The sequence below is a fragment of the Prosopis cineraria genome, unplaced genomic scaffold (genome assembly GCF_029017545.1).
Source record: "Prosopis cineraria cultivar Desert tree isolate PC_DT_omini unplaced genomic scaffold, ASM2901754v1 PC12, whole genome shotgun sequence".
NCBI classification, from domain to species: Eukaryota; Viridiplantae; Streptophyta; class Magnoliopsida; order Fabales; family Fabaceae; genus Prosopis; species Prosopis cineraria.
Genome location: NW_026555343.1, coordinates 38229865 through 38257176, shown reverse-complemented (window position 1 = coordinate 38257176; position 27312 = coordinate 38229865). Strand labels below are relative to the sequence as shown.

General features: G+C 31.8%; 2 protein-coding genes across 6 annotated transcripts; both read right to left on the bottom strand.

Moving 5' to 3' along the window:
• Positions 1-991: 991 nt before the first annotated feature.
• On the bottom strand, positions 992-4322 carry LOC129287910 (probable LRR receptor-like serine/threonine-protein kinase At1g05700). Of its 2 annotated transcripts, XM_054924192.1 has the most exons (8): positions 4148-4322; positions 3529-4069; positions 2750-3228; positions 2521-2659; positions 2338-2409; positions 2181-2252; positions 2004-2084; positions 992-1341 (listed from the first exon to the last, which is right to left on the bottom strand). In XM_054924192.1, exons 1-8 carry the CDS (start codon positions 4224-4226, stop codon positions 1311-1313), a joined length of 1494 nt encoding a protein of 497 aa, XP_054780167.1. In that variant the 5' UTR covers positions 4227-4322; the 3' UTR covers positions 992-1310. The 2 variants fall into 2 exon arrangements, with proteins under 2 accessions (XP_054780167.1, XP_054780168.1); XM_054924193.1 differs by lacking the exon at positions 2004-2084.
• A 3882-nt stretch (positions 4323-8204) lies between these two features.
• On the bottom strand, positions 8205-14593 carry LOC129287870 (probable LRR receptor-like serine/threonine-protein kinase At1g05700). Of its 4 annotated transcripts, none has more exons than XM_054924132.1 (13): positions 14389-14593; positions 13757-14297; positions 12653-13152; positions 12424-12562; positions 12271-12342; positions 12122-12193; positions 11937-12017; positions 10325-10476; positions 9868-10097; positions 9550-9676; positions 9305-9367; positions 9025-9214; positions 8205-8844 (listed from the first exon to the last, which is right to left on the bottom strand). In XM_054924132.1, exons 1-13 carry the CDS (start codon positions 14465-14467, stop codon positions 8502-8504), a joined length of 2589 nt encoding a protein of 862 aa, XP_054780107.1. In that variant the 5' UTR covers positions 14468-14593; the 3' UTR covers positions 8205-8501. The 4 variants fall into 4 exon arrangements, with proteins under 4 accessions (XP_054780107.1, XP_054780105.1, XP_054780106.1 ...); XM_054924130.1 differs by having other exon boundaries at positions 8205-8889; positions 14389-14587; XM_054924131.1 differs by having other exon boundaries at positions 8205-8889; positions 9868-10082; positions 14389-14586.
• Positions 14594-27312: the final 12719 nt, after the last annotated feature.

Sequence of the window (27312 nt, the reverse complement as noted above, 5' to 3'; positions counted from 1 at the left end):
AAATGCCTAAAGTACATTTCCTTAATATCACTACTAAAAAGCTCTAACGTCACTTGTAAATTGATTTATTTACAAATGAACAAAACCTTTTAGTGAATAATATACTGAAAGGTTTAATTGTTTAGAGAGTATAATAATATTATGCAATTTGTATAGTAACCCTACCTAATGAGATAAATTTTATTGTTATCATAAATTGACTTATTTCAAGCGCAGATTAAATTGTTGGTGACTAAAAATGGGATTACTTATCTATTTTAAGTGAGGTTAAAGCTTTGCAGCAGTTTGGAAGTTAAAGAATTCTACCCCCATCTTAAACATTTTCAGCCTTAAAAAAAGGAATTTTTATAGAAAAAAAACATTTTTTGATTCTCTTCCAAAGCTGAAAGCCCTCGAACTGCAGTTAGAGAGAAAAAAAGAAAAAGAGTACAGTAATTGAAGCTTAAGGAAACTTTTTTGTCCCTCCAACATCTTCAGCTTAAGAAAGATAGTAGAAGAAATGATTATTGGGTTCTCAAGATATTCTCTTATCAATGTATCAACTGCTATGCTTGTCAATGTATTTATCCTCAAGGCACAATTCTTTTATACATTTCATCAATTTCTCATATTAATAACAAAACAATAATATATATCATTTGTGAAAAAAATGTAATCATCATGCTAAAACTAAAATATATAATTTTTCCCATAATTTAAACTTGTTCTATTTCTCCCTTTTGAAATCTTCAGCCTAATTTGTCAAATGGAAATTAAGACTTGGTTTGAATGGAGAGAAAAGTAGGAAGAAAATAGAAAAGAGAGAAAACTCTAGAGAGAAATTTTCAAAAATAATATATTTCATTATTATGTTTAGGAGTTTTCTCTCCTAGGTTTTTTTCCCTCTCTATTTTTCCATCCATCCAAACAAAGAGTAAAGAACTGAGGTAACATGCAAATGATCAAAATTAAATTACTCACTTGCATAGTTTCATATAATTTTTGGTCATGATTAGGCATCAAATTCTTCTCCATAAAAACAACCTCTTTACATATATTTTGATTATTCTCCTGATTAATTCATACATAACTTTAGCTAGTCTTTCACTTCAAGAAATACAATTATTAAAAACGGTAAACTAAAGACTTTTGACTCTTGACTAGAAAAAATAGAAACCATCAAAATAGGAAAATAAGGACACACGTAGGAAACTATAACATAGGAATCTGTTATGAAACATTCTAGACACCCCACTTGTCTCCACCTGGGTTTAGCTTCAATCTCTTCTCCTTGGACCTCTTCTCCATGTCATGTTGAATATTTCATCGGCTTACATTGAAAGATTTGGATTTCCACCAAAGCTTGTGTTTAAAATGAAAAGAGATCAAATTATATATCACTCTATTCACCAAAAAAACCAGTGATAAAGAGGGCATTATCTTAACTGTCACTTTAAATAGAAGTAGAGGATCTCACTCAAAATTGAAGAGAAATTATAATGCTAGTTTATTTAAAACTCCTCCTGCAGATGGATAATGTATCTCCCTTAAAACATCAAATTAATTTATGCGGATAGTTCTCATATCATTAGTCATTTATTTCCCTAATGGAGGCATGACATATCAAAAGAAATATTTATACGTTCCCTAAAATTCAGAAGGATTATTTACACATTGTTAAATTTTAAAGGATAGTCTGAGATTATATGCTCAAGACCCTAAGTTAGGGGTATTGTAAATTTTAGCTATGAGAATTAAAAATGAAACCATTTAACTTTACTTCATTTTCTAACACTTATTTCAATTATTAAAAAAAAAAATCCATCCTCTCGCAGTTGAAAAATTTGGAATTTAGGGTTACATATTCCTTTCTTGTACAGAAAGATGTTTTAAATGCTAAAGGGTGAAAGTTTAAGAGACTTAATTCTTGTTGAAGAAAAATGAAAGGGGTATTTGCAAAATGACTTAAATTGGCGAAGTGTAATGTGATTCCTACCTAAATAGATACTTCAAAAGGAGCATACCTTAGTTTAAGTGTTCCATTCTTTGACTTTTCTATAAGTTCTGATGGAATTGTTCCTGATAGCTTATTGTCTTCTAGGTCTCTTCAAGGGGGAAAATATAGTTTTAGTTCTTTTAGAATATACACGTTTGCATGAAGAATTTAAGAACGTGGAAGAACATTGAAACGGTATACTTACAGAACCTTCAAGAATTGCAGTTGAGCCAGGAAACTAGGTACTTCTCCAACTAAATTGTTGTCTGACAAATCCCTGAAACGACAATCAATTATCTTCACAGATCCTCAACTATAAGTTACCTTGTTACTATTTTCATCAAAGAGATTGAGATGCTTACAAATACTCAATGGACTTCAAATTGTATATGTCTGGAGCTATGTTTCTAGTCAATCCACCAGAGGATAAGTTCCTTAAAAAACAAAAAAAAGTTATGAAACTCATTGCTATATTGTTGAAGATAATGAAGTCAAACCGTAAAATGCTAAATTTTTCTTTTACTGCTATTTTTTGCCAAACTTACAAGGATGTGATCCTTCGTGTGCCAGATCCATCATAGCTGCAGTTAAGACCGTCCCACAAGTATGCCTGTGGAGTACAAGGGTCTCCTTGCCAGTTTCTCTTAATCCCATAAAATGACTTGATGTTCATGATTGCATCAACTTGTATAATACAAGCAAGTCAGTCAAGTTAAATTAATAACAATGGCAAATTTTGACAATATTAACTGAACTTGGAGCCAACGAACATACCATCTGTTTCCTGTGTTTGTGTTTGTGAGAGATTCTTTTCCACATATATCTCTATGGCATTGCAAAGAGGAGGAAGAGTTGATCTCTCCGTTCTATTGAGCCAAATATTGAGCCAAGGTTCAGGTTTTACAGCCAAATAATAAATGGTTCTAAGGTAGAAAGGACTGATATCAGCACTGAGAAGGCCTCCATTCACGAAAATGTCAAATTGCCTGGTTTGGTTTTCTTGGAGTTTCTGGATTTCAGCAAAGTACATGTATGCATATAATGTGGAGGCATTGTAACCAGGAAGAAAGTTAAATTCCATGTTGTTGCCGGCATTAGCTGGAGTTGCTGCTGATCTCATGACAATGGATGGTGGGTAATTCATTAAACCAGATGATGTTGATCCTTGGTCTACAGGGAGTGAGGTATTTATCTGTTTCCAGTCTTTTGTGTTATAAGGTGTCCATATTCGATCATATGCGTCATCAGGGAATCTATAAAAATTGCAAAAGGATCAATAGAGGTGGAAATAGGTTAGGCTTTGACCAAATAGTCCTGGTGCCTCAGCCTAGCTTGATAGCTTCACTTTTAAGTCAACTATATATAGTTTCTTGCAATTTTGTTCCTTGTTCAATAAGATATTTTCATTTTTGTCCATTGATCCTATTTCCTTTCATGAATATAGAACTTAAGCTAGTACACACCTTGTTCACATAATATAAGAACTAAGAAGGCTTGATTAAAAAAACACTGATCTCATGCAATTCTTCCTATTTTATGGTGTAACGACTCACCTGACTAATTCACCATCCAGCAACCCAAGATCATGCCTAGCCAAGAGGTCCAGAGAGCTAAAAAGATAGACATCATAGTCAAGAAATCTAAGCTCCAACACTGATATGAAAGGTGCACCAGTGTTGGTGTTAAGAAGGCAAACATGAACAAAATCTGATGAAGCAGCATATATGATTTCTTTGGTTACTATCTCAGATGCATTCTGAAACACCAGAGTGTCCCACCAATCGGCTCCAAGATAAATATCAAACTTGGGGAGAGAATTTTCACCATCATAGTTTCCATACATGAACATGGCTCTCACTAAGAACTTTCTGCTACTTCCTTGCGGAGCAGTAAGAGTATAGCAGTTCCTTTCTCCTTCTGGGAAGCTTCGAACAGTCCATAACTGCCTTTTAGGGGTCTGTGTCTTATGTTTAGATGATATGCTGTGACTAATTCCAGTGGATATGATGTTGGCATCTGAAGTGTAATATATTGAAGTTGTTTCATCTGTATAGCTTGGTTGATCCACGAGTCCACAATCAATACTGATGAATCCTGCATAAAGGTTAAGCATAAACAGTAAGAAAATAAAGATTTAGTTAATTTCAGATGAACAAGTCGAGACTAGTTAACTTGATTGATTCTGGGATTGAACAAGGACTACAAGAGTCGAAGCAAGTTGAAAGATTGCAAAAAGAACATGTCCAGCCATTTGCAGCTATGTCTTTAGAGTTGAAAGGTTTTGCAGACTCGAAGATTTCCTTTTGCTTTTGGAAAAAAATGCCAACGTTTTGGCTCACTATTTATGCTATTCATTCTCTCCACTCCAAGTTTCTTTGAAAGAACCATCAAACAGTAAAGAAAAAATCAGAGAAGAACCAGTCCCTTCTTTAGACCCATTCTAAAGAAACATCACTGGGCGGAGGTTAACATTTTATCTGTAGATTGAATCTTGTGTTTTAGGTAAAATATTTAATATTTAATTCAATAGTCTGATTTAATTTTATTAGAAGTGTTTTTTTTTTGGCCAAATATTTTATCAGAAATTGAAATTGTATGATTAACTAGAAGGCTCCAAATAAACAAACATTTCCCGCATTTGACATGAGAAAATAGTTGATATCTTTGTTAATTAAACAATTTCTATTTTCTAATATATATCAAGCAAAAAAAAAAAATATTGCCACAAACTTTGAAATGACTGTATAATATGTTTTAACTATAAGCCAATCCCTTTCTTAGACAATCCTAAAGTCGAATTGTTCAAGTGAAACTTCTCTTTTGTACACTTTATCATTGGCCGGAGATCAAATTTTATCTCCGTAGATAGAATCCTGCATTTTTTTTTTGTAGAATAATTAATATTTAATTCAATAGTCAGATGTAATTTCATCAAAAGTTCAAATTACATGGTTAACTAGAAGGTAAACAAACATATCCTGCATTGGCCCGAGTAAACAGCCGACGTATCTGTTTTTTTTTTTTTTTTTTTTTTACTATTTCAAATATTTTAGAAAAAAAACTTGTTGCCACAAGCTTTGAAATGATTGTAACATGTTTAAAATATAACCGTGTCCGCTGAGACCAATATAATTCTGAAGTTGAATTGTTGAACTGAAAATATGAAATTCTCTTTTGTCTAGTTTATCATTGTCCGGAGATTAATATTTTATCTATAGATTGAATCCTGAGTTTTATTTAGAATATTTAATTGGATAGTCAGATGTAATTTCAAATTTTTCTTTGTTTTAATTATTTTATTTCATGCGAAAATCACCCCTTAAAAAAATACCAGGTGTTATTTTTTCAAAATGAGGAGATATCTATTTGAAGAATCATATATTTATAAATTAATTTTTTTTTATAATAAGTTATGTAGGAAGTTGTAATTAACTTTTTTTTTAATTTCTAAAGTCACCTTCTGAAGATTATAAAATTAAAAGGTCAGGTGGTTTTAAAGTTTTAGAATAGCCAAATTCTTTTTTCCATTTGAAAAAAACTCATTCAAAAAGCATTGAGGAAGGATGGACTTTCCTATGATTTGAGCAACTGGGCAATCTCGTAATACGTGTGACACATCCTTCGTTTTGTTTTTTTGAGTGAAACTAGGAAACTTCATTAACAAGAATGTAAGCAAGTACGAGCTAATAAGTAACAACAAACAAAGAGAAAAACACAAGAGGACCTCTCAAGGAAACATAAACAAACCTAATGAGTAAGTTCCTGAAACAAATTAAAATGACAAGGAATATTCTGAACTAACTGCCAACTTAACCAAAACAACATCTCTATACAAAAAATGAAGGTTAATAGTCTAATTCCTATGCAAGAGTCTCCTCATGACCTAAACAATATCATAAAAGTAATGATAGTTATGATTGCCTTATATGATAGTCAAAATGGCAAACATACTATTACATAAGACTTCTACAATTCTAAAACCTTTCTTCTAACATAATTTCAACCCATAAAAATACCATAAATTTCAGCAATATTAGTACATACATGATTCAGCTTTTTACTAAAACCTAAAGCCAAGTCACCAGTAGTATCTCTCAAAAGTCCACCACATGCACTACACCCATTAATAAGAATGGACTCGTCCATCTCTAATCTAATGCTATCGACTCTCAAATGATGAGAACATTATTCATGTCGTAGACCTTAGCGATTCTCAATTTGAGTAAGAATATTGATATCTGTAGATAAAATAGTAAATTAGTCATTATCTCTCCTCTTCTCTTGAACCAAATAAATGATCATTAAAAACCCCTCCCCTCCTCTCAAACCAAACATAGCCTTAGCGGAGGATAGAAGAGAAAATTAGTAAAAAAAATTTAATAAGATAACTTATGAATATAACCAAAAAAAATCTCTCTTCTTTATAAATAGACAACAAAAGTCTAATAATCACTGTTGTTTCTTTATAGTTCAAAAAAAAAATTCATTGTTGCTCCGGAGACCAAATTTACAATAAACAAAAGATGGTTTGAATGATGTTCTGGTTTTTTGTTGAGATGCTTTTTAAAAAGACTCATGAGTTTTTAAAAAGACTTATGAGTAGATTGGATTCTTGGGAAGAGTTAAAGTGTCAAGGTATATTTTTGCTTTCATACTTTCTTTCAAAGAGCATTAAACTCTCTGTATTAATAATACGTGGGAAGTAACGCAGATAATATACAACACAATATCTATGGAAGCATAATACGATATTCATGCATTCTTAATTGAATGTCCATACTTGGACATGCATGGACATTGTGTTAAGAATTCATGAATATTATATTGAGAATTCATGAACATCGTGTTATATATGCATTGACATTGTATTGTATATACTTTGTGTGACTTATATATTTTAATTAATTTATAGATCAACTAGATACACATGGACATGGTGTTGAGAATTCATGAGTATCGTGTTCGATACCCATGGACATATTGTTGTACATGCTTTGTGTGACTTATATATTTTAATTAATCTATAAATCAATTGGACACGCATGGACATTGTGTTAGAAATTCATGAATATCATGTTATGTATCTGTGAACATTGTATTATACATGCTCTGCATGACTTATATATTTCAATTAACCTATAAATCAACTGGGCACGCATATATATTATGTTAAGAATTTATGAGTATTATGTTATGCGCTCATAGACATTGTGTTCTACATGCTCTACGTGACTTGTTTATTTTAATTAAACTATAGATTAATTGGACATGCATAAACATTGTGTTAAGAATTCATGATCATCGTGTTGTGCATTCATGGATATTATGTTATACATTCTTTGTGTGACTTGTATATTTTAACTACAGATCAACTGGACATGCATATACATCATGGTGAGAATTCATGAATATCATGTTGTGCTTCGTGGATGAGAGTTTTGCTCAAATTTTGATTTTTCAAATTACATAAGGACAAAATTGTACTTTCACTCCTAAAAAAAATTGTTACGAAGACCCTTCAAGCAGTGCATTATCATAATTTTTTGGGTCCAAACTGTAAATTTTCGTCTCTTTAGAGTTTGCGATGTGATTCTCCCTTGTTTAATCTACTTGAACAAGAATAGGGCACTAATTTTATCCCAAAAAAAAAAGGAGAAGGGTAATAAAATCTGCCTCATTTTCGCTATGATAGACAAGGAAAAAGAACTGTTCTGTTCTTAGAACCAAAACTGCACTATTTTTCTTACGAAATCTTCCGCCTCATTTGTCAGATGGTGATTAAGGAACTGACATAACATGGAATCGATTCATCTTTAGATAAGATGCTCTTCAAAAGCTGAACGTGCATTAACTTCAGATGAGTATTAATTTAGACAGTTAAAATGAATGAGTCTAGTAATTGAACCATGCTATAATAGTGTGCTGTTGTTGCAGGGAGCAGAATTGAAAAAGAAACTGAAGACTCACTCCCGCCAGTTCCCAACCCCAAGGAAGGGAGTCCATATATGGGTTCAAGAACTGCAATGTAAGATGAAGCTAAAGTCTGCAATTTAGATTGGGCAAGGCTTCAATGGAAAAAGAAGTTCTTCAGGTAGTGGTTGCATAGGTGAGAAGAGCAAAAAAAATTTGGAAAACTATTTCTATGTTGCATGATTGCATCCGCTATTCACATCATGGCAAGATGTTAAGCTGATGGAAACTTTTGTCCCTTTATCATTAGCTTAGGAAAGAGAGTAGAAAGAATGTTTATTAAATCTCAGCAAATTGTTTATAATCAACAATGCATGAGGTCAAATTTCACTAAAAATAACAAGCCCCAGAATAAAAAGCTTCACCCTGTCCCAGTCTCATAAAATCTCCCTCATTAAGGGGGGGAAAAAGAAAAGTCTGCAATTCTTCTTTCTTTTATTTTTGGGTACAAATCCAGCAGGCCATTATGGAAATATTCTTCTCCATAAAAACTATCCCTCCATGCACCATGAAATAAAAAAGAAAGAAGGCAGTGTTAACTTTGCCAATATTTTAACTATCTAGCCAGAGAACTCTCTCCACTAATTCCACCAAATGAGAAATCAATTTTACTACGAACTCCATGAGCCGTTTCCATAGCTAAACATTGTCTCAATTCCATCACTACGTTACTCATTTTTGGCCTATTCAGGGAAGAAGGTACCACACAAGCCATGGCAGTATCCAACGCTTTTCTTGCGGAATCTTTATCAAAGTTTCCCTCTAATCTTGGATCCACAATATCATCAATCTTGCTTTCAGGAAGCATGAGATTAACCCATTGGACTATGTGAGATTTTTCTTCTGTCTTGGCTATAGCAGGTTGTCCTGTAATTATCTGAAGCAGAACAATCCCAAAGCTGTAAACATCACTTTTCTCAGTCAACCTGTTTGACATATTGTACCTATATGACATAGAAAACCTCCAACTCAACCTAAGATTTTTTTTCTAAAGGAAAACAAGGCTAACTTGTGCACTTGCCAATTTCTGAGAACTAAAGATAATTAGACTTTGTAGTTCAGAGATGGCAAAAACTTACTCGGGATCAAGATATCCTGGGGTGCCAGCTATCCTAGTAAATATATGCGTATCACTGTCATCAGGAAAGATTCTTGACAATCCAAAATCAGCTATTTTTCCTCGGAAATATTCATTCAGTAAGATGTTTTGGGATTTGACGTCTCTGTGAACAATTGGTGGCTTACATCCCGTATGCAGGTACTCCAAGCCTACAGTTAAAAGTGAAGCAACTTTTGCTGCATAAATGGAAGGATCAAGAAACGAAATAAAGGCAAAAAATGAGTTATTTCTTTCCTAACCTTCTGCAGCATCAACTGCAATTTGTAGCCGTTGTTTCCAATCCAAGATGTTCTCATTTTTCTCTGCATTCACACAAGTCCAACCAAAAAATTACTCACATAATTTAGAATTGATTTTTTATTCACCTTTCAAGCTTCATCTAAAGGTGTATGTTTAGCTTTATAAGGGCTGTTTGAATGCATATTACTAACTTCCTCATGATAAGAAAAATTTAGATAGACATGAGGAATAGTATGGCAAATACCTGATAAATGTTTAGCCAAGTCACCATTAGCCATATACTCATAGATGAGGGCTATGTTGGAGCCATCATCACAATATCCTATCAGAGCAGTCAACCGATTATGGTGCACTTTAGCAAGAAGTTTTGCCTGTGAATCAGAAAGTCGTAACTTCAGTTTGTATGCTTGTGAAGGTATCGTAAAGGCTGCTGTAACCACGGTGGAATATGGTAATGATTTTGTAAAAGCCATATAAATGCATTCACAATTTGTCGATAAGGTGTTTGATAGAGCAATGATATCAGTATGATGAAGATTCAAATGAAAAAATCACACTATACCTCTGCCTGAAATTGCAGATATCCTTGAACTGAAGGAGAGAGCATCTTGACAGCAACCTGAGTGTTACTTGAGATGCCATGGTAGACTGTTCCAAATGCTCCTTTTCCCACAACCTTTTCAAAGTTGTTGGTAATTCTAGAAACTTCAGCATATGTGAATTGTTGTTTCCTTAGCCCTAGCTCATTGTTTATTCTGGAATGAGCACTCAGCTTCACTGGACATATGGAAACTGTGAGAGAAGAGAGAGCGTGTAGTAAAAAAAAAAAAAAAAATTACCACCCTTTCCTATCTCAGTTGTTTTAATAAACACAGTCAGACATTCTTTGGTAAATAGTATGACTGTGTTTATTAAAAGCACCTATTTGTAGGCTAAAATCTCGCTCACCCAAGAAATAAATTCTCCATCTTTACTTATTATAATGAAATTTCAGAAATAAAATGCAATATTACATGTACCTATTTGTCTTTTTCTGAAGATGCGGAAGGTAATTGTGACTGCCAGCAGTGTAACGGCACCTGCTAGTGATGAAACTAATAGAATGGCAACTTTTGGCTTACTACTCTTGCATGAACCTTCTGGAGAGCAAAGATTTGGATTTCCACCAAAACTTGCATTTAAATGAAAAGTGAACAAGCTCTATCACACTATTCACAAAAAACCAATGATATATAGTGCTATATTAACCAATAATTTTAAATAGAAGAAGGGTATCATTTAAAATTGAAGTGAAATTAGAAAGAGGGATTGTAGTTTTGAGTTGCGCACAGATTGTTGGTGGCATTGGTTCTCTGTAGAGTAGAAGAGACAAAGAAGTAAAACCAACATTCTTTAGGTTTAATTATGTTGACTACAAATGACTTCTTTAAAGGAGTTGATCACAAATTTTGTGGAGTTGAAAAGATTCGAAGGGGGAAACGTCGTGACATGGCAAATGAAGGGGAAATTTCTTCTCATAACTTTGGATTTGGCTTATATCCTCGCCACTCACAAGCCCCAAGAGAAGAAGAAACCATAGCTGACTGAAATTAGAGAAAGGGGGAAGTATGGCTTATGTTTATGTTCTCATCCTCAATAGGTTTAGTGATGCCCTCTTTGATGTTTATCAAGACTCAACCATTGCTAAGGAAATCCAGGACAAATTAGAGGCAAGGTACAAGTAAGAAAATGCAACAAGTAGAAAATTTTTTGTTACTCATTTTGATAATTATAGATTGATTGATGGAATATCTATTATGAACCAAATACATGAAATTGAGCATATTTTGAATAATTTCATATAACTTAACATGCATATGGATGAACATATCATTATCTCCTCAATCATAGACAACTTTCTCCTTCATGAAAGGAATTCACAAAGAATCTCAACTCTAAGTATAAATGAGAAGATATATCTATTGAACAATTGGAAAATTATCTTTGTTCGGAAGAGGAACATAGAAAACAAGATGGTGCAGGATATAACAAACTCAGTCTAAACGATAACCTTAGAATTTGTTTTGAGCCTTAGGAATGACTTGGAATAATTTGGAAGGGGATCAGGAGATAAAATAGGAGAGAAAATAGGCTACCATGAGTGTTCAATTGCAAACGTGAATAAATGATTATATGCACATAAATAAAAGTTGAAAAAGGTTATTTCCTCAAGAGAAATATAGTGAAATAGCAAACTAAAATATGACATGGTTTATGCCAGACAAATTTCAAAGTATAGGGACTTTATTGTCAAATTTTAAGGTTAATGAGATTATATGCTCAAGATTGTAAGCTTTTTTTTTTTTTTTGGGCAGGGTTTACTTTCTATACAATTTAGCTTAAGAGAATTAAAAATATAACAATTTAACTTCACTTCATTTGCTAACACTAACAGCCACATCTATTATGCAAATAAAAATTATTCATCCTCTGGTATAAAGCGGCATCCTGTTAACAGAAAGATGTTTTAAATTCTAAAGGGTGAAAATTTTATATACTTATTTTTTGTTTGAGAAAAATGAAAAGGGTATTTGCAAAGTGACCAGAGTTGATGGAGTGCAATGAAATTCTCTCTAAATAAAAGGAGCACACCTGAGGTTAAGTGATCCTTTCTTTGACCTCTCAATAAGTTCTGTTGGAACCGTTCCTGATAGCTGATTGCCTTCTAGGTTTCTTCAATGGACCACGAAACTATGTTAGTTTTAGTTTTTTTAAGCATCCACATGTTTTCATGAAGAATTTGAGAACCCAAATGAAAATTGAAACATTTTACTTACAGAACCCTCAAGAACTGCATTTGAGACAGGAAACTAGGTACATCCCCAACTAAATTGTTGTCTGATAAATCCCTAAAATGAGAATAAATTGTTTTTACAGATCATCTACTATAAGTTTCTATTTTCATCCAAGAAATTGAGATACTTACAAATACTCAATAGACTTTAAATTCGATATATCTGGAGCTATGTTTCCAGTTAATCCGGCAGAGGATAAGATCCTGAAAGACAAAACGGCGTGGAAGGTCATCACTGTTGTTGAAGATGATGTAGTCAAATCATTATTTTTATGCCACACTCACAAGGATGTGATCCTTCGTGGGCCAGATCCGTCATAGCTGCAATTAAGGCCATCCCACGAGTATGCCTGTGGAGTACAAGGGTCTCCTTGCCAGTTTCTCTTGATCCCATAGAATGATTTGATGCTCATGATAGCATCAACTTGTATAATACAAGCAAGTCAGTTAACTTAAATTAAAAACTGGGACTAATTCTCATAATATTTACGGAACTTGTAATCAGTGGACATACCATCTGTTTGCTGTGTTTGTGATTGTGAGAGATTCTTAGCCATGTATACCTCAATGGCATTGAAAAGAGGAGGAAGAGTCGATCTATCCGTTTCATTGATCCAAATATTAAGCCAAGGTGAAATTTGTATAGCTAAATAATAACTGGTTTCGAGGTATGAAGGACTGGCATTAGCAATGAAAATGTCTCCATTCACGAAAATGTTAAACTGTCTGATTTGATTTGCTTGGAGTTTCTGTATTTCAGCAAAGTACAAGTATGCATAGAATATGGAGACATTGTCCCTGGACTGCATGAAGTGAAATTCCATGTTGTTGCTGACATTTGCCGGAATTGCTGCTGTTCTCATGACGTTGAATGGTGGAAATGTTATGAAACTGAATGATGATGCTGCTATTGATGATGATGATCCTTGGTCTACAGGGAGTGAGGTGTTTATCTGTTTCCAGTCTTTTGAGTTATAAGGTGTCCATATTCTATCATACATGTCATCTGGGTACCTTTGAAAAATGGTGAAACATCAGTGAGCATGCAATTGAATCCCTATTTTCATTGTTTGTCATCTATAGATATTTTCTTGCCATCCAGTCCCTTATTTATTTAATCATTTCCATTCATAAATGTGGAACTTATCTAGCACATTACTTAGTTAGTACAGATAAGATAAAAAGCCTTAATTAAAAACAATACTATGTTTGGATACACATAGATTTGAGGCCAATGATTATCATAATTTTTTTATAATTTAAAATCCTTTCTAAATTCTTATTATTTAAAATTTGCATATGCACCTTCAAATAATAACTTTTGTTATTAAACTACCTAAACAAAGAATTTCAAATATATGGATTTAAAATGTAATCAAAATTTCAAATCCAAACACTACATAACATTATGGAATTCCTGGATGGGAAGGTGAACTTCAGACGTATGGATGCTAGGAATTTTTAAACGGGAAAATGATAGTTATGCACCTTGTATAGACATTAATAATAATTGAAGGGCTCCAAATATTGAAATGTTAAAAAAGGACCATGGCTTTTTTGATAAAATCAAGGTTCCTACTTGTTGGAACTATTTCTTATGCAAAGATATAAGGCTCACCTGATTAATTCACCATCCTGCAACCCTAAATCGTGCCGAGCCAAGAGCTCCATAGAGGTAAGAAAATAGGCATCATTGTCAAGAACTCTAAGCTCCAGCACTGATATGAAAGGTGTGCCATTGTTGGTGTTAAAAAGGCAAACATGAATATAATCAGCTGAAGCAACATAAATGATTTCCTTGATCACTATATCGGATGCATTCTGAAACCTCAGAGAGTCCCACCACTTGGCTCCAAGATAGATGTCAAATTCGGGAAGAGAGTTTTCACCATCATAGTTTCCATACATGAACATGGCTCTCACTAGGTTCTTGCTGCTACTTCCTCGAGAAGCATCAAGGGTATAGCAGTTCCTAGTTCCTTCTGGGAAACTTCGAACATTCCAGAACTGCCTTTTAAGAGTCTGTGTCTTATATTTGGATGATATACTGTGACTAATTCCACTGGATATGATGTTGGCATCTGATGTGTAATAGATTGAAGTAGTTTCATCTGTGTAGTTTAGTTTATCCACGAGTCCACAATCAATACTGATGAATCCTGCAAAACGGGGATGCATGAATTCTAAGAAACACGAAAATGTGGTTGCAGACAGATGAACAACATGCGACGAGACTAGCTATTTGCTAACCTGACTGATTTTTGGGTTGAACAAGAACTGCAAGAGTCAAAGCAAGTTGAAACAATGCAAATAGAACATGTCCTGCCATTAGCAATTTAAGTATTTACAACTGAAAGGTTTTGCAGACTCAAACGTTCAGCGATTCTATTCATTTTTTGGCACATGAATCCTATTCATGATCTCCATTTTTCTTTGAAAGGAACATCAAACAATAAAAATAAGATGGGAAAAACTTAGAAGAAACAGTGCCTTCTTTTTTTGACCAGCATCTCTTTTAAAGTTGAATTATTCACCTGAAAATATGAGCTGTTTTGTTTAGTTTATCATTACCCGATTAACGTCGCATTTGTAATTTGAATTATTGTGGGTTTTTCATATGATATTAACTTATAAAATAAGAATTAATTCCACTAGAAGTTGAATTATGCGATTAACTAGAAGGCTGAAAATAAACTAATGTCCGCATTTGAGTTTTGACTTGCGGAAATGAAGGATATCTCCATTAATTAAACTAGTTGTTATGTTATATATGTAATATAGAAAAAAAATCATATACCTACCGTTATATACTTTGATTATTTGGACAAGACTTTTTCTGTGTTGACACTGAAACCCAAATACATTCACACCAAGCACACACTTTTCAAAAATTTTCTATGATATCAATGTTTATCAGACTGGGGATATTTGGACTGCTCTGGCCCAAATATTGATTCCAAACCAATGGGCAATGACAAGGGGAAGACAAAAAATATCCATTTTTCAATATAAACAAGTTAGAAAGGTAAATAAAAGTTATATATTGTCAACGATGATATTGAGCTTAGACAAAAAAATTAATTCCTCACAACATAATGAAGTAAGTTTTGAATTTTTATTAAGAGAAATACCTATATTTAATGCCTGACTATATATTGAATATAATAAAGTAGGAAAAAAATAAGTTATTTATGCTAAAGTTGTCAAATTTGACCAAACAATTGTTAACGGGAGATCAGCAACTTTAATGTAATAAATTCACAACTTTAGCGTAGGAGATTGACAACTAATTTTAGAAACTTTACCAACGAGTACGTAGTTAATTTCCTACACTAAAGTTGATAATTTCTCATGCTAGAGTTACTAATCTTCCATTGACATGCTAAAACTAACAATTTTAGTATAAGAGATTGACAATTATTGTATAGGAGATTGACCCTTAATATTTTGTAATTGATACTAAGTTATTTATATATATATATATATATACTCATTTTGATACTTAATATAAGATAAATTTAACAATCTTCATAGATTTGGATGCCGTCCGTGTCACCTACAACCGTGGAGTCAGTGGCACTACGTGGCTGTTTCTCTGTTGTTGGATTAGAACAACGGATTAAGAGTTTTGAGAGCAGCCATAACCATCAGAGAAAGAAACTATAGGACCCAACCTCTATTTCTTCGAATGAGATGCACCTCCTTCTGAAGGAGGGAGAACCCAGTTAGGTCTGACGCCGAGAGCTACGCGACCATCTTCTTGAAATGTGAACCATGAGATCATGGTGAGAATGGGATGTCGATGGTGAAGAAAGTTTTCTCCGTCTTGGATGCAAGAGGGAGATCTAGAAGGGAAGAAGAAAATCGATTAGAAGAGAACTTGATCGTCACAGGGAGAGAGAGGTTTGACGAGATCAGATTGGGTATTTTCAAGTGCAATTATATCTGCTATCTGATGATGATGAGAAGAAGGATGAGGACAGGTTCTTCATGTTACTTGTTACATACATACAATGGCGAGATCTGTTTAAACCTTGTTCCTTCTTGTCTAATCATTTTTAATTGAATTCTAACTTAATTAAAAAAAAAAAAACGACTTTCCTACACACACACACACACACACACACAGAGGGGTATATAGATTCAAATGCCTATTCATGTACGACTTGGTGATGTAGTAGAAAATAAAAATGAATAGTAGATCCTGTTATTTGATGCACAGTTCAACCTTCTATTTTGTTTCACATATCTTTGTGAGAGTGAGTTACATTTGTAAAGGTATATGCTTATTGATTTATTCTTTATGATTATTGGGCTTGTTGAAGCATGGTGTTTCCTTTGCTCTTTATTATTCTGCTATTTCCTTTGCTCTGTTTTGCTACGAATGTTCCTCTGAAACCTTAGCCTTGCAGCGTACAAGATGATGGAGAAAGTTTTAAGAACAGCGCAGAGCAAAACGGGGATGAGGAAGACGGCATACAAAATAACATGATGAATTTTTTGAAGGGACCATTGTGCGTGAGGGAAGGCTGTAATGAATTTTTGGGTCGAATCTTCTGGTTTCTTTCACTAGTTGTCACAGCTGCTCTCAAAACTATTAAATCCATTGATCTAATCCAATAACAGAGGAGCAGCCACATAGTGCCACTCACTCTATGCTTGTAAGTGATACACTGACGGGATCCAAATCCATACTTCATACTTGTTAAGAAATGTTAATTATAATTTTGAAATTTAAAAAAATATTTAAATTTTTAATTTCACCTTTCTTTTTAACATTAATTACTCTAACTTTATATTATATTTAAAACCTGAAAAAAAATTCAAATTCCATCTTATATTAAGGATGAAAAAAGCATGTATATATGTATATAATTTTGCGCATGCTTATCAAATGGGTTTGATATTCTTGAGGTGATATTTGTTGGAAAATCTAATGAATAATTTGATTCAAGTCATGCTCGAAAATATTATCATTAACAGTTATTTCACCATACAGGTTGGATGCAACAATCTTCTAGGATTAAACAAAACTCTTCTTATAAAAAATAAGGTGACAGAACAATAAAAATACACAAATTGAAAAGAAGAATAAGGCGAAAGAGGAATGCTCAAAAAAATCAAGAATAGTATGTCCTGGACACTCTAAAAAAATTCATCAATAGGCATTACAAATTCCAAAAAAATAGAGCATTGAACAAGTCATTTTTAATCACTACAACTTTCTAAAAGTTAATACATTGAATCATTAATCACTATTATGTATTGCAAAATTCTAAAAGTTTAAATATTGAATTTGATTCTGGCAAAAAAATATTAAATTTGATCAATTAAAATATTTTTGAAGCTTGCAAAAATATTTTCAATGAGAATAAATTTCCTTTTACTATATATTATAACTAGATTTATGCCCTATGCAATGCACATTAATCTTTTAGTATGCAAAAGATAAAAGTAAATATAAATATTTAAAAAATTACTTTAGCGTACTTAAAGTAAAATACATTGCCTTTTTCTCTATTTTATATTTGATTAAAAGTACCTCTTTTATTTTTAAAACTTATACTAATTTTTTTAAAAATTAATAGTTAAGAGTTACAAAATACAAATATTTTTTCTACTTTTAAGTTTTTATTTCCATTCATTTAATCATTAATTGACAATTAAGTCATACATGTTAGACTAAAATACAATTCTTGATATATTCTTTTAAATTTCTATTCATATTTTAAATTTATTAGTTATACAAACTTATTTAATTAGTATTTTTTAAAAAATAATATTTTAAACATATACGCAAAAAATTTAATGAAATGGTAACAATCCTAAATCTGTAAACATCACTTTTATCATTACCTGTTTGAGGTATTGTACCTCCATGATAGAGAAAACCTCCAACTTCACCCTAATTTTTTTAAATTAAAAAAGAAAGACTAACTTGTGCACTCACCAATTTCTGAAAACTAAATATAACTTAGCTTACTAGTTTAGAGTTGGCAAAAACTTACCTGGGATCAAGATATCCTAGGGTGCCAAGCTATCCTTGTAAATATATGTGTGTCACCTTCAGAAGGGAAGATTTTTTACAATCCCAAATCATTGCCTTAAAAACATTCATTCAATAAGATGTTTTGGGATTTGACATCTCTGTGAACAATTGGTTGCTTACAACCAGTATGCAGATCCTCCAAGTATGTTTAAAAGTGAAGCAACTTTTGCTACATAAATAGAAAGATCAAGAAAGGAAAACAAGGCAAAAAATGAGTTATTTCTTTCCTAACTTTTTGCAAAATCCACTGCAATTTGTAATCATTGTTTCCAGTCTAAGATCTTTAAATTTCTCTTTGCATTAATATAAGTTGCATAAAAATTCTCTGTTCTATACTGTAATATTTTAATTTAAATTTTAATAGTTAATTTGGGTTAATAAAAATTTTAGAGAATATTTAAAGGTAAATAAATTAATAGGAGATGATTATTAGATCTAACTTAAAATATAATTCTAAGTTAAGATTTTAGAAATTATTATTATTATTATTATTAGGAAAAAAGAAAGAGAAATATAATAGAAGGAGAGACTGAGAAATAAAATGTAAATATATGTGTGTGTAGGAATTAAATAAAAAAATAAAAATAAAAAAAATTGGGGAGGTGGAACGCACAGTGTAATGTACAAATATATATATTAATTAAAAAAAAGGGGAGCAGTGGTTCCGTGTTCTGTGATGTACGTGTCTATATATATATATATATATATATAAAAAAACAAAAGGAAAGGAAAGAAAAAGGAGGTGGGGCCCACAATGTTTTATTTTTTAAAAAACTCACACCCCTTTCTCCTTCGTCCATTCAATCCTTTTCTTGTGCGCGAGTTGAGACAGAGAGAACACGAGTCGTCGGTGCGAGAGATTTAGGTTTTAAAAGTAAGAGTTTTTAATAGGATATTTAGGGTGTGATTTCAAGCTTTTCAAAACTAAGTAATTGTTCTAAAAATTTTTCTTAAAAATTTTTTAATAAATTATTCCTAATAATTTCTCTCCCACCACAATCTTCACCAACAACACAATCTACAAATAACATATTATTTATAAATATTAGTTTCAATTATTGAAACTAATAAAATAACTCTAATAATAGGATTAGAGAATATAACATAATTTTTAATCTCAATCTTAATACAAATTTAGAGTTAGTACTATTAAGTAAAATTTCTAACTCCTCTTTTAGTAATCAATAAATATTAATAAGCTAAAATCAACCTCTAAACCAAATTCTATTATTAAAATTTTTTTTATTTCATAAATTCGCACCTAAAATACCTAAAATTTAAAATTGACTCTCAAGTTTAGAATCATCATCCTATAGCCATAATAATTCATTTTTCATCCCAAATAATCATCTAAAACTCAATAAATTAACATATATTTTTGAATTTAATAAAAATCTAGCCTAGAGTTTGATCCATAGGCCTCAAATTCAAAGCTCACTAACAAATTTATACTCTAAAATATTTATTATACTACTAACAACCTCAACAACCATATTTATTCAACAAAAATTCATCTATCTTTCAAACTCTAAATTTTCTACCACCACAAAATCAAAAACCAAAGAGGAAGGATGGCTAAAAAAAATTTTAGAACACTTACTTAGTCTTGAAAAGCTTGAAATCACACCCTAAATATCCTATTAAAAATTCTTACTTTTAAAACCCAGATCTCTCGTACCGATGACCCACGTTTTCTCTGTCTCAACTCGCACACAGGGAAAGGATTGAATGGATGAAGGAGAAAGGGGTGTGAGTTTAAAAAAAAATACTATGGGCCCCACCTCCTTTTTCTTTCCTTTCCTTTATTTTTTAATATATATATATATATATATATATATACATACATCACAGAACACAGAACCACTGCTCCCCTTTTTTTTAATTAATATATATATTTGTACATTATACTGTGCGTTCCACCTCCCCAATTTTTTTATTTTATTTTTTATTTAATTCCTACACACACATATTTACATTTCATTTCTCAGTCTCTCCTTCTATTATATTTCTCTTTCTTCTTTCCTAATAATAATAATAATAATTTTTAAAATCTTAACTTAGAATTATATCCTAAGTTAGATGTAATAATCATCTCCTACTAATTTATTTACCTCTAAATATTCTCTAAATTTTTTCATAGATGAGAACGATGTTGGTGCCATCATCACAATATCCTATTAGAGGAGTCAAGTGTTTATGGTGAAATTTACCAAGAAGTTTTTCCTATGAATCAAAAAGTTATAACTTCTTTAAATTGCATGAATCTAGAGGTATTGTAAAATTTATATAAATGCTCCCACAATAATGTTATGTTGAATGATATTGTGTATGCTCCAACAGCTAAGAAAAATCTTATAAGCATTCCTAAGTTATTCGGTGACAATGATGCTAATATATGTCTTTTAACTCTCAGCCTGCTCTTATGAGACAATAAGGGACAAGGAAAGTGTTGCTACAAGGAATGAGAAATAAAGGGGGACTCTACAAGGTTGATGCAATGAAAGTCAAAGAAGATTTAGGAGGATCTCAGTTAGCGCTTTGCGTGTCCAAGAATGTTGATAGCTCTTTGAGCACTAGTTTTAAGTATTTTTTAGTTACGAAACTTTGGCATTGTAGACTTGAACATCGTAGTGATTGAATTTTGAATCAAGTTTTAAACTCTTGTAATGTCAAAGTTAATGAAAATAGTAAACCTTTGTTTTGTGAATCTTGTAAATTTGGAAAGTTTCATTCACTTCCATTTAAGGTTTTTGTTTCTCATGCCTCTAATCCCTTAAACTTATACGTATAGATTTGTGGGGTCCCTTTTCTACTCAGTCATTGCATAGTTAAAAATATTACATTTTATTCTTTGATCATTACAGTCATTTTAGCTAGATATTTCCACTTAAAACCAAGGATGAGGCCCTATTGATGTTTGTTAAATTTAAGCAATATATTGAGAATCGATTTGAGAGGAATCAGTTTGAGAGGAAGATTAAAACAATTTAAAGTGATTGGAGTAGAGAATATAGAAGTTTTATTAAGGTTGTTTAGGATATTAGTATATTGTCTAGACACTCTTGCCCTTATACCTCTATCCAAAATGGTAGAGTTGAAAAAAAGCACAGGCTCATAGTTGAAATGGGTCTAACCCTATTAGCACAAGCTAACATGCCACTCTACTATTGGTGGAAAGCCTTTCATGTAGATACAAAACTCATAAACAGGTTGCCTACTTCTATTTTAAAAGGAATCTCTACTTATCAAAAATTATTTGCTAAATATCTAGACTATGCCAATTTGAAAGTATTTGGGTCTACATATTATCCTTGTTTAAGAGCTTATAATTAACATGAGCTTTAATTTAGCACAATAAAGTGTGAATTTCTTGGTATAGTAATTATCACAAAGGATTTTGATGCCTATGACCTACTAATTAAGTTTACATATCAAGAAATGTCGAATTTAATAAACAATCCTTTCCTTTGCAGAAGAATTTTTGAATAAAAGAAAATACTTGACATTGAAGTGGATCCACAAGAATTCTTCGAGAGTTCTTTGGCATTACTACCATCCCTTTGTTTTGCTTTAACTAGAGATACTACCCCTATCATTCTGAACCAAAACATCAAAATAGTTCCAATGGTGAATTTATTGCTGATAGAGGAGGTATTTAAGTTCAACAGCAATTTAGTGCTAATTATGGTGTGAGGATTGAGGAAATTGAAGACCCACTTAAAATGAAAAATAGTTCTTCTTCTCAACTTGGCCCCAATCTAGCTTATTTTGCTAGTGACTTTAAGTCAGAACTTAATAACAATGATCAAAATCAGCTTGATCAACATGATGGTGATTCTAAAATTGTTGTTCAAGCAAAAGACACACAAAACAATCATCAAATGATAACTAGAAGCAAGTCAAGTATGTCTAATCCTAAGATTCCTTATGTGGGTTTAGTTACAACTGAAAGCCACCTTATTGTTGAGCCATGTAGTGTTCAAGAGGCATTAAAGTCTAGTATTTAGTGAAAAGCCATGATTGAAGAATTTAATGCTCTTATTAGGAACCAAACTTGGGTTTTAGTTCCATGTATTGAGAAAGAAAGGCCAGTGGACTACAAATGGATCTTTAGAAGCAAACATGGTTAGATGATAATTTTCTAAAACCTAAAGCATGGTTAGTTGCTAAAAGTTTTTAACAATATCTTGGTATTAATCATGCCAAAACATTTAGTCCTATACTTAAACCATCTACCCTCATATTTGTGCTCACTATTGCTATTAGTTTTAAATGGACTATCAAAAAAATATACATAAATAATTGTTTACTGTCAAATGTTACTGCAAGTGCATGGGTCTTTACAAGTATAGAGTTTTTCAAAGATATCATTCCCACGAGAATTTAAGTAAATGAGAGTTAAAAATTCATTATTAGGCTTTGAATTAGATTTAGCAAAATCAAATGTAAGGTTTATATAAAAGTAATAAAAATTGGATTAAAAAGTGTTCTAAAACAAGTAAATTAGTTGAAACTTTGACTTCAAGAGGTAAGGACCTAGAATTATCTCTTCATTTTGTATTTTATAAAATTTAAATCAATTTCTCTCAAATTGATTTTTAATAAAAATAAGTGCTAGTCTAAAATTATAATTTACTTAAAAAAGCTTTCTCAAGTCAAAATTAAGTATTTTTACCAATAGTAAAATTTTGCAGTCTTTTGAAAATAATTAGTAAAAATAAGTTTTAAGATCTAATCTTAATGTGACTATGAATGGTTAGTAAAATATCTCTATTTTACCAACAAAACTATCCATTTGTCTTTGTAAACTTCAGATCTAATATTATTTTATCCAAATTCTGTACCTTATGTTAGCTATCTTAAATACAACTTACATAAACAAAACATTTTAAATAGTGATCAAACATTTAGAAGTATTAAGTATAAGATAAAATAAACATGTATATATCATTAGTTATCAAAAGAGAGAAATACTCAAGTCTTAATTTATACAAAGGTTCAAAATAATAAGAAAACTAGCTACTCATGTTCAGAAAAGAGCAACAAATATTAAAATATGCAGTACCTATATCAGAAACAAAGAAAGAAAATGGAAGAGAAACAAAAAAACTGAATAAAATCCACTTGAATCTTTTCAAATCTTCATTTCTTGGCCAAATCTCCTTCAAAAGCCCAAAACCCTAGTAGAGCAACCTCTAAGGACCTCTAGAAATCACAGCATCCCTTCACAAGTCTCTGAATTTTGCACATGTAACATTAGCTTCAAGTCTAATGCCAAAATGTATAGCTTCAATAAGCATCCTTTGGCTGTAGCCAATTTATCCTTATCTATGACTTAAACACCTTGTGAGAGTTTGGGCTATGACTTATGATTTCTTGGTTGTGGCTAGAATGCTTTTATCATGTTGTGGTTCTAGCTTTCAGTTGAGGCCAAAGGTTTGTCGGCTAAGGCTAAAAATGCTTTGGCTAAGGCTTAATTCTTCACTTTTGTTTTATCTTTTTCTTGGCGTAATAATTTCATAACTTTTTCTTTGCTTCTCAAATAATGCTCCAACAACTAAGAAGACAAGTAATTTTATAAGGTCCAAGTTTAATCTTAACTAAGATAAAAATTATGAAAAATTTAGACTAAGATTTTGTCATTTAAGGCCAAGTATATAATATGCATATTTTCCTATTATATGTACTAAAAGTAAGCACAACTTTATCAAAAACAAATGAAATTGTAGGAAAACTAAAAACATGTTGAAATGGCAAAAATTTCTATCGATTATCAATAATTTTTTTCTCAATTGCTTCTTGCAAGAGAGAGTATTTATGAATCCTAATCATGTTTTCTTGTTAAACAAAGATATCTATTGCTTAGAACAAGCTCTAAAAGTTTGGTTTGAGAGATTGAAAAATACTCTTTTGGGTTATAAGTTTGTTCATTCTAAGTGTGATAGTTCTATGTTCTTTCTCAAGACTAAGGAAGACATAATGTTCTATCTAGTTTATGTGGATGATATCATTGTTACGGGGAACAATTCTTGCATGCTGAGCATATTTATTAGAGAATTAAATGCAAAATTTCCTCTCAAGGATCTTGGTGGTTTACTTTCCTTCCTTAGCATTGAAGCTTTTTAAGATGCTAAGGGACTAATACATATTAGGCCATTTTGAGGAAATGTGGAATGGAATATTGCTCTTCAATGCCTACACCCATGGTGGTAAACAAAAATCTATCTCCTAATGATGGAGTGCCTATGTTGAATCCTATAGTTTATCGACAAGTAATTAGGGCTTTACAATATTTAGTGAATACCAGGCTAGATATCGTGTATTTAGTCAATAATCTCAGTCAATGTCTATAAGCTCTTGCTAACAAACATTAGCAAGTCATGAAAAGAATATTAGGATACTTGAAGGGGTCATCTGATCTTGCTCTTCATATCAGACCTAGTGATTATCTCTACTTGCAAGGGTTTTTCAATGTTGATTAGGCTGTATGCATTGATGATCGGAAGTTTTTTGGAGGCTATTGCATTTTCTTTGAAGACTCTTTAATCACATGGTTAAGTAAGAAGCAAAGGATTGTTATGCAATCAAGCATAGAATCAAAGTATAGATCACTTGCCAATTGGGAAACGAAGCTTGAATGGCTTTAGTATATGTTCTCTAAGATCATATTGAAGCTTCAACAAACTCCAATAGCTTGGTGTGAACATATGAGTGCTTCAAGAAGTAAGCACATTGAACTTGATGTGCATTTTATTAGAGATGAGTGATGAATGGAGATATAGTCTTCCAACCCTGTTTAGTATGTACCTTTATCGGAGAATGTTTCAGACATCTTCACCAAGGCGTTGACTCACTCAAGCTTCTTCAATTTGAGAGACAAACTTGAAATGTCTAAAAATCCTACCTCTCATTTGAGGGGGTTGTGTGAAGGAATTATAGTCAAGGCCCACTGTATAATCACTCAAGCCCAATATCAACAGAGCTTGATACTTACCCAGCACAAGTCCAACATAACATTTACTATGTTTATTTAGTTTATTTTTATGTTTAAGTATTCTTTATTCTTTATTCTTATTCTTAGAGGCAGGTGACTCATTCTTGTACATTAGAGTTTTACCTTACCTCTATGTATAGTAATAAAACCCATCAAGCTATATGTCCCTCTTTCACCTAAACCTGCTTTTATTATTATATTGTCTCAAAGCAAGTTGAAACAGTGCAAATAAGACTTGTCTTGCCATTTGCAACTTATGTGTTTAGAACTGTAAGATTTTGCTGACAGGAACATTTTATTTTGCTTTTGTAGGGAATATACTAGTCACAAGGAGAGATCGAACATTCAATGTAGCTATTCATCTTTTTAGGCATAGGCATGATGATATTCATTACCTCTATATTTCTTTGAAAAAGAAAAAAAAAATCAAACAACAAAAAATAACTCGAAAGTGCCAGTGCGTTCATTTGACTTCATCTTCTAAACTTGAATTATTCAACTGAAAATATGAACCACTTATTTTTGTTTGTCTTTGTCATTAGCCGATTAATGTTGAACTGTAAATTGAATTGTGGGTGTTTCATATAATATTACATTAAGAAACAAGACATAAATTCACCGGAAGTTGAACTTACACTGTTAACAGAAGGCCTAAAATAAATGAAGAAAGTCAGCATTTGACTTGGGGAATTAATTGACATCTCCATTAATTAAAATAGTCCTCATGTCATAAGTCAGGCGTAATTAAAAAGAATAAATAAACATATGTCCCAAACTTTGAAATGACTGCAAATGGTTTTATATATGCACACACACACACAAGGAAAGATTTTTTCCGTGTTGATAAGGAGATTAATCTATTTTCACACCATACTAAAACCCAAATGTGTGAAACTATTTTCACACCACGAACACCCTTCCACAAAAAATTTCTATGGCAGCAAGACAAAGATGTCTAAGCTGTTTATTTTCTGATCAATTTTAGTATTGCTTGCAAGTTGAATCATGGTAAGAACCATTTTCTCCCCTTTTTTCCGCTTCCTTCTGCAATATTCTGCCTGATTTGTCAGATGGTGATTGAGGTACTGGCGTAACATGCAAACGATTTGTCTTCTCTTAGCAGTTAACACTGAGGTAGAAAAGCTTAGAGAAGATTCTCTTCGAAAGCTGAATGCTATGAGTCAGCATTACAAGAAAAGTTTGCAGGGTTTATAAATTCAAGAAATTTTTTTATGCTAGTTTTTTAAAATAATTTTTTTTAAATTTACATTCATAATATTGATACTTAAATTGAGAGGCTAATGTTTTAAAAAGAATTGCCTTCGAAAGATCACTCTCCCTCCATTTTTATCTATAAAAGAAAAAAAATTGCATTATATAGTTTAAGAAAATCAGTTAATTATATTAATTGTGTCTAAAAGAATTAAACTACAATACCTCTCATTAATTACATTAATCAAGCCTTTGTTAATTGTTTCTTATAATTATGAGTGATAAAATTATTAAAGATAATTTAAAAAATTTGCATTAATGCTTATCGAAAAATGTAAATTTGTTTATATATATAAAAAGAAGAAATAAAAGTGATAGTTTTTCTTATAAATAAAAAAAAAATCAACAAGAGGGTGAAGTGCCATGAATTAGAGCCATTGTGAATATCAACTCTGAAACAAATGTGCATTATAAGTTTAAGAGACTCTTTTACTTAATAAATTAATTTTTTAAAATAATTTTTATTTTATTTTATTTGTGCTCATAGCACACTTACTCTCGGTTCCCAACCCGAAGGAAAAGAGTTCATGCGTGTTCAGTCCAAACTGAAGTTTAGAAAACTCTGTTTATCTTGCCCATTTGTTTCACGGCGCTGAAACCTCATGTTGACAAACTAAATTGTTTCGGAAAACCATTTGAATGTTGCATGATTGACTGCACCACATACGGCATCAGCTTCAGAATGAGAGGAGAAAGAACCCTAACAAGGTTCAGAAGTTACTAAAACTCATATATCAACTACCATGCTTATCAATGTATTTATCATCAAGGCACAATTCCTTTCTACATTAAAACAATTTCTTGAATTAAATTATTACAAATATATAACTTACTAATAATAATAACACAATAAATGTCA

Coding starts and splice junctions, on each gene's coding strand:
- LOC129287910 (XM_054924192.1), bottom strand. CDS start 4,226: ATGGCTGGACATGTTCTTTTTGCAATCTTTCAACTTGCTTCGACTCTT. Junction 2,253..2,337: donor TTGAAGTCCATTGAGTATTT/GTAAGCATCTCA, acceptor TTGTCGTTTCAG/GGATTTGTCAGACAACAATT. Junction 2,085..2,180: donor CTGCAATTCTTGAAGGTTCT/GTAAGTATACCG, acceptor TCCCCCTTGAAG/AGACCTAGAAGACAATAAGC.
- LOC129287870 (XM_054924130.1), bottom strand. CDS start 14,467: ATGGCAGGACATGTTCTATTTGCATTGTTTCAACTTGCTTTGACTCTT. Junction 13,153..13,756: donor CAGGATGGTGAATTAATCAG/GTGAGCCTTATA, acceptor CATTTTTCAAAG/GTACCCAGATGACATGTATG. Junction 10,098..10,324: donor CTTCAGAAAAAGACAAATAG/GTACATGTAATA, acceptor CTTCTCTCACAG/TTTCCATATGTCCAGTGAAG.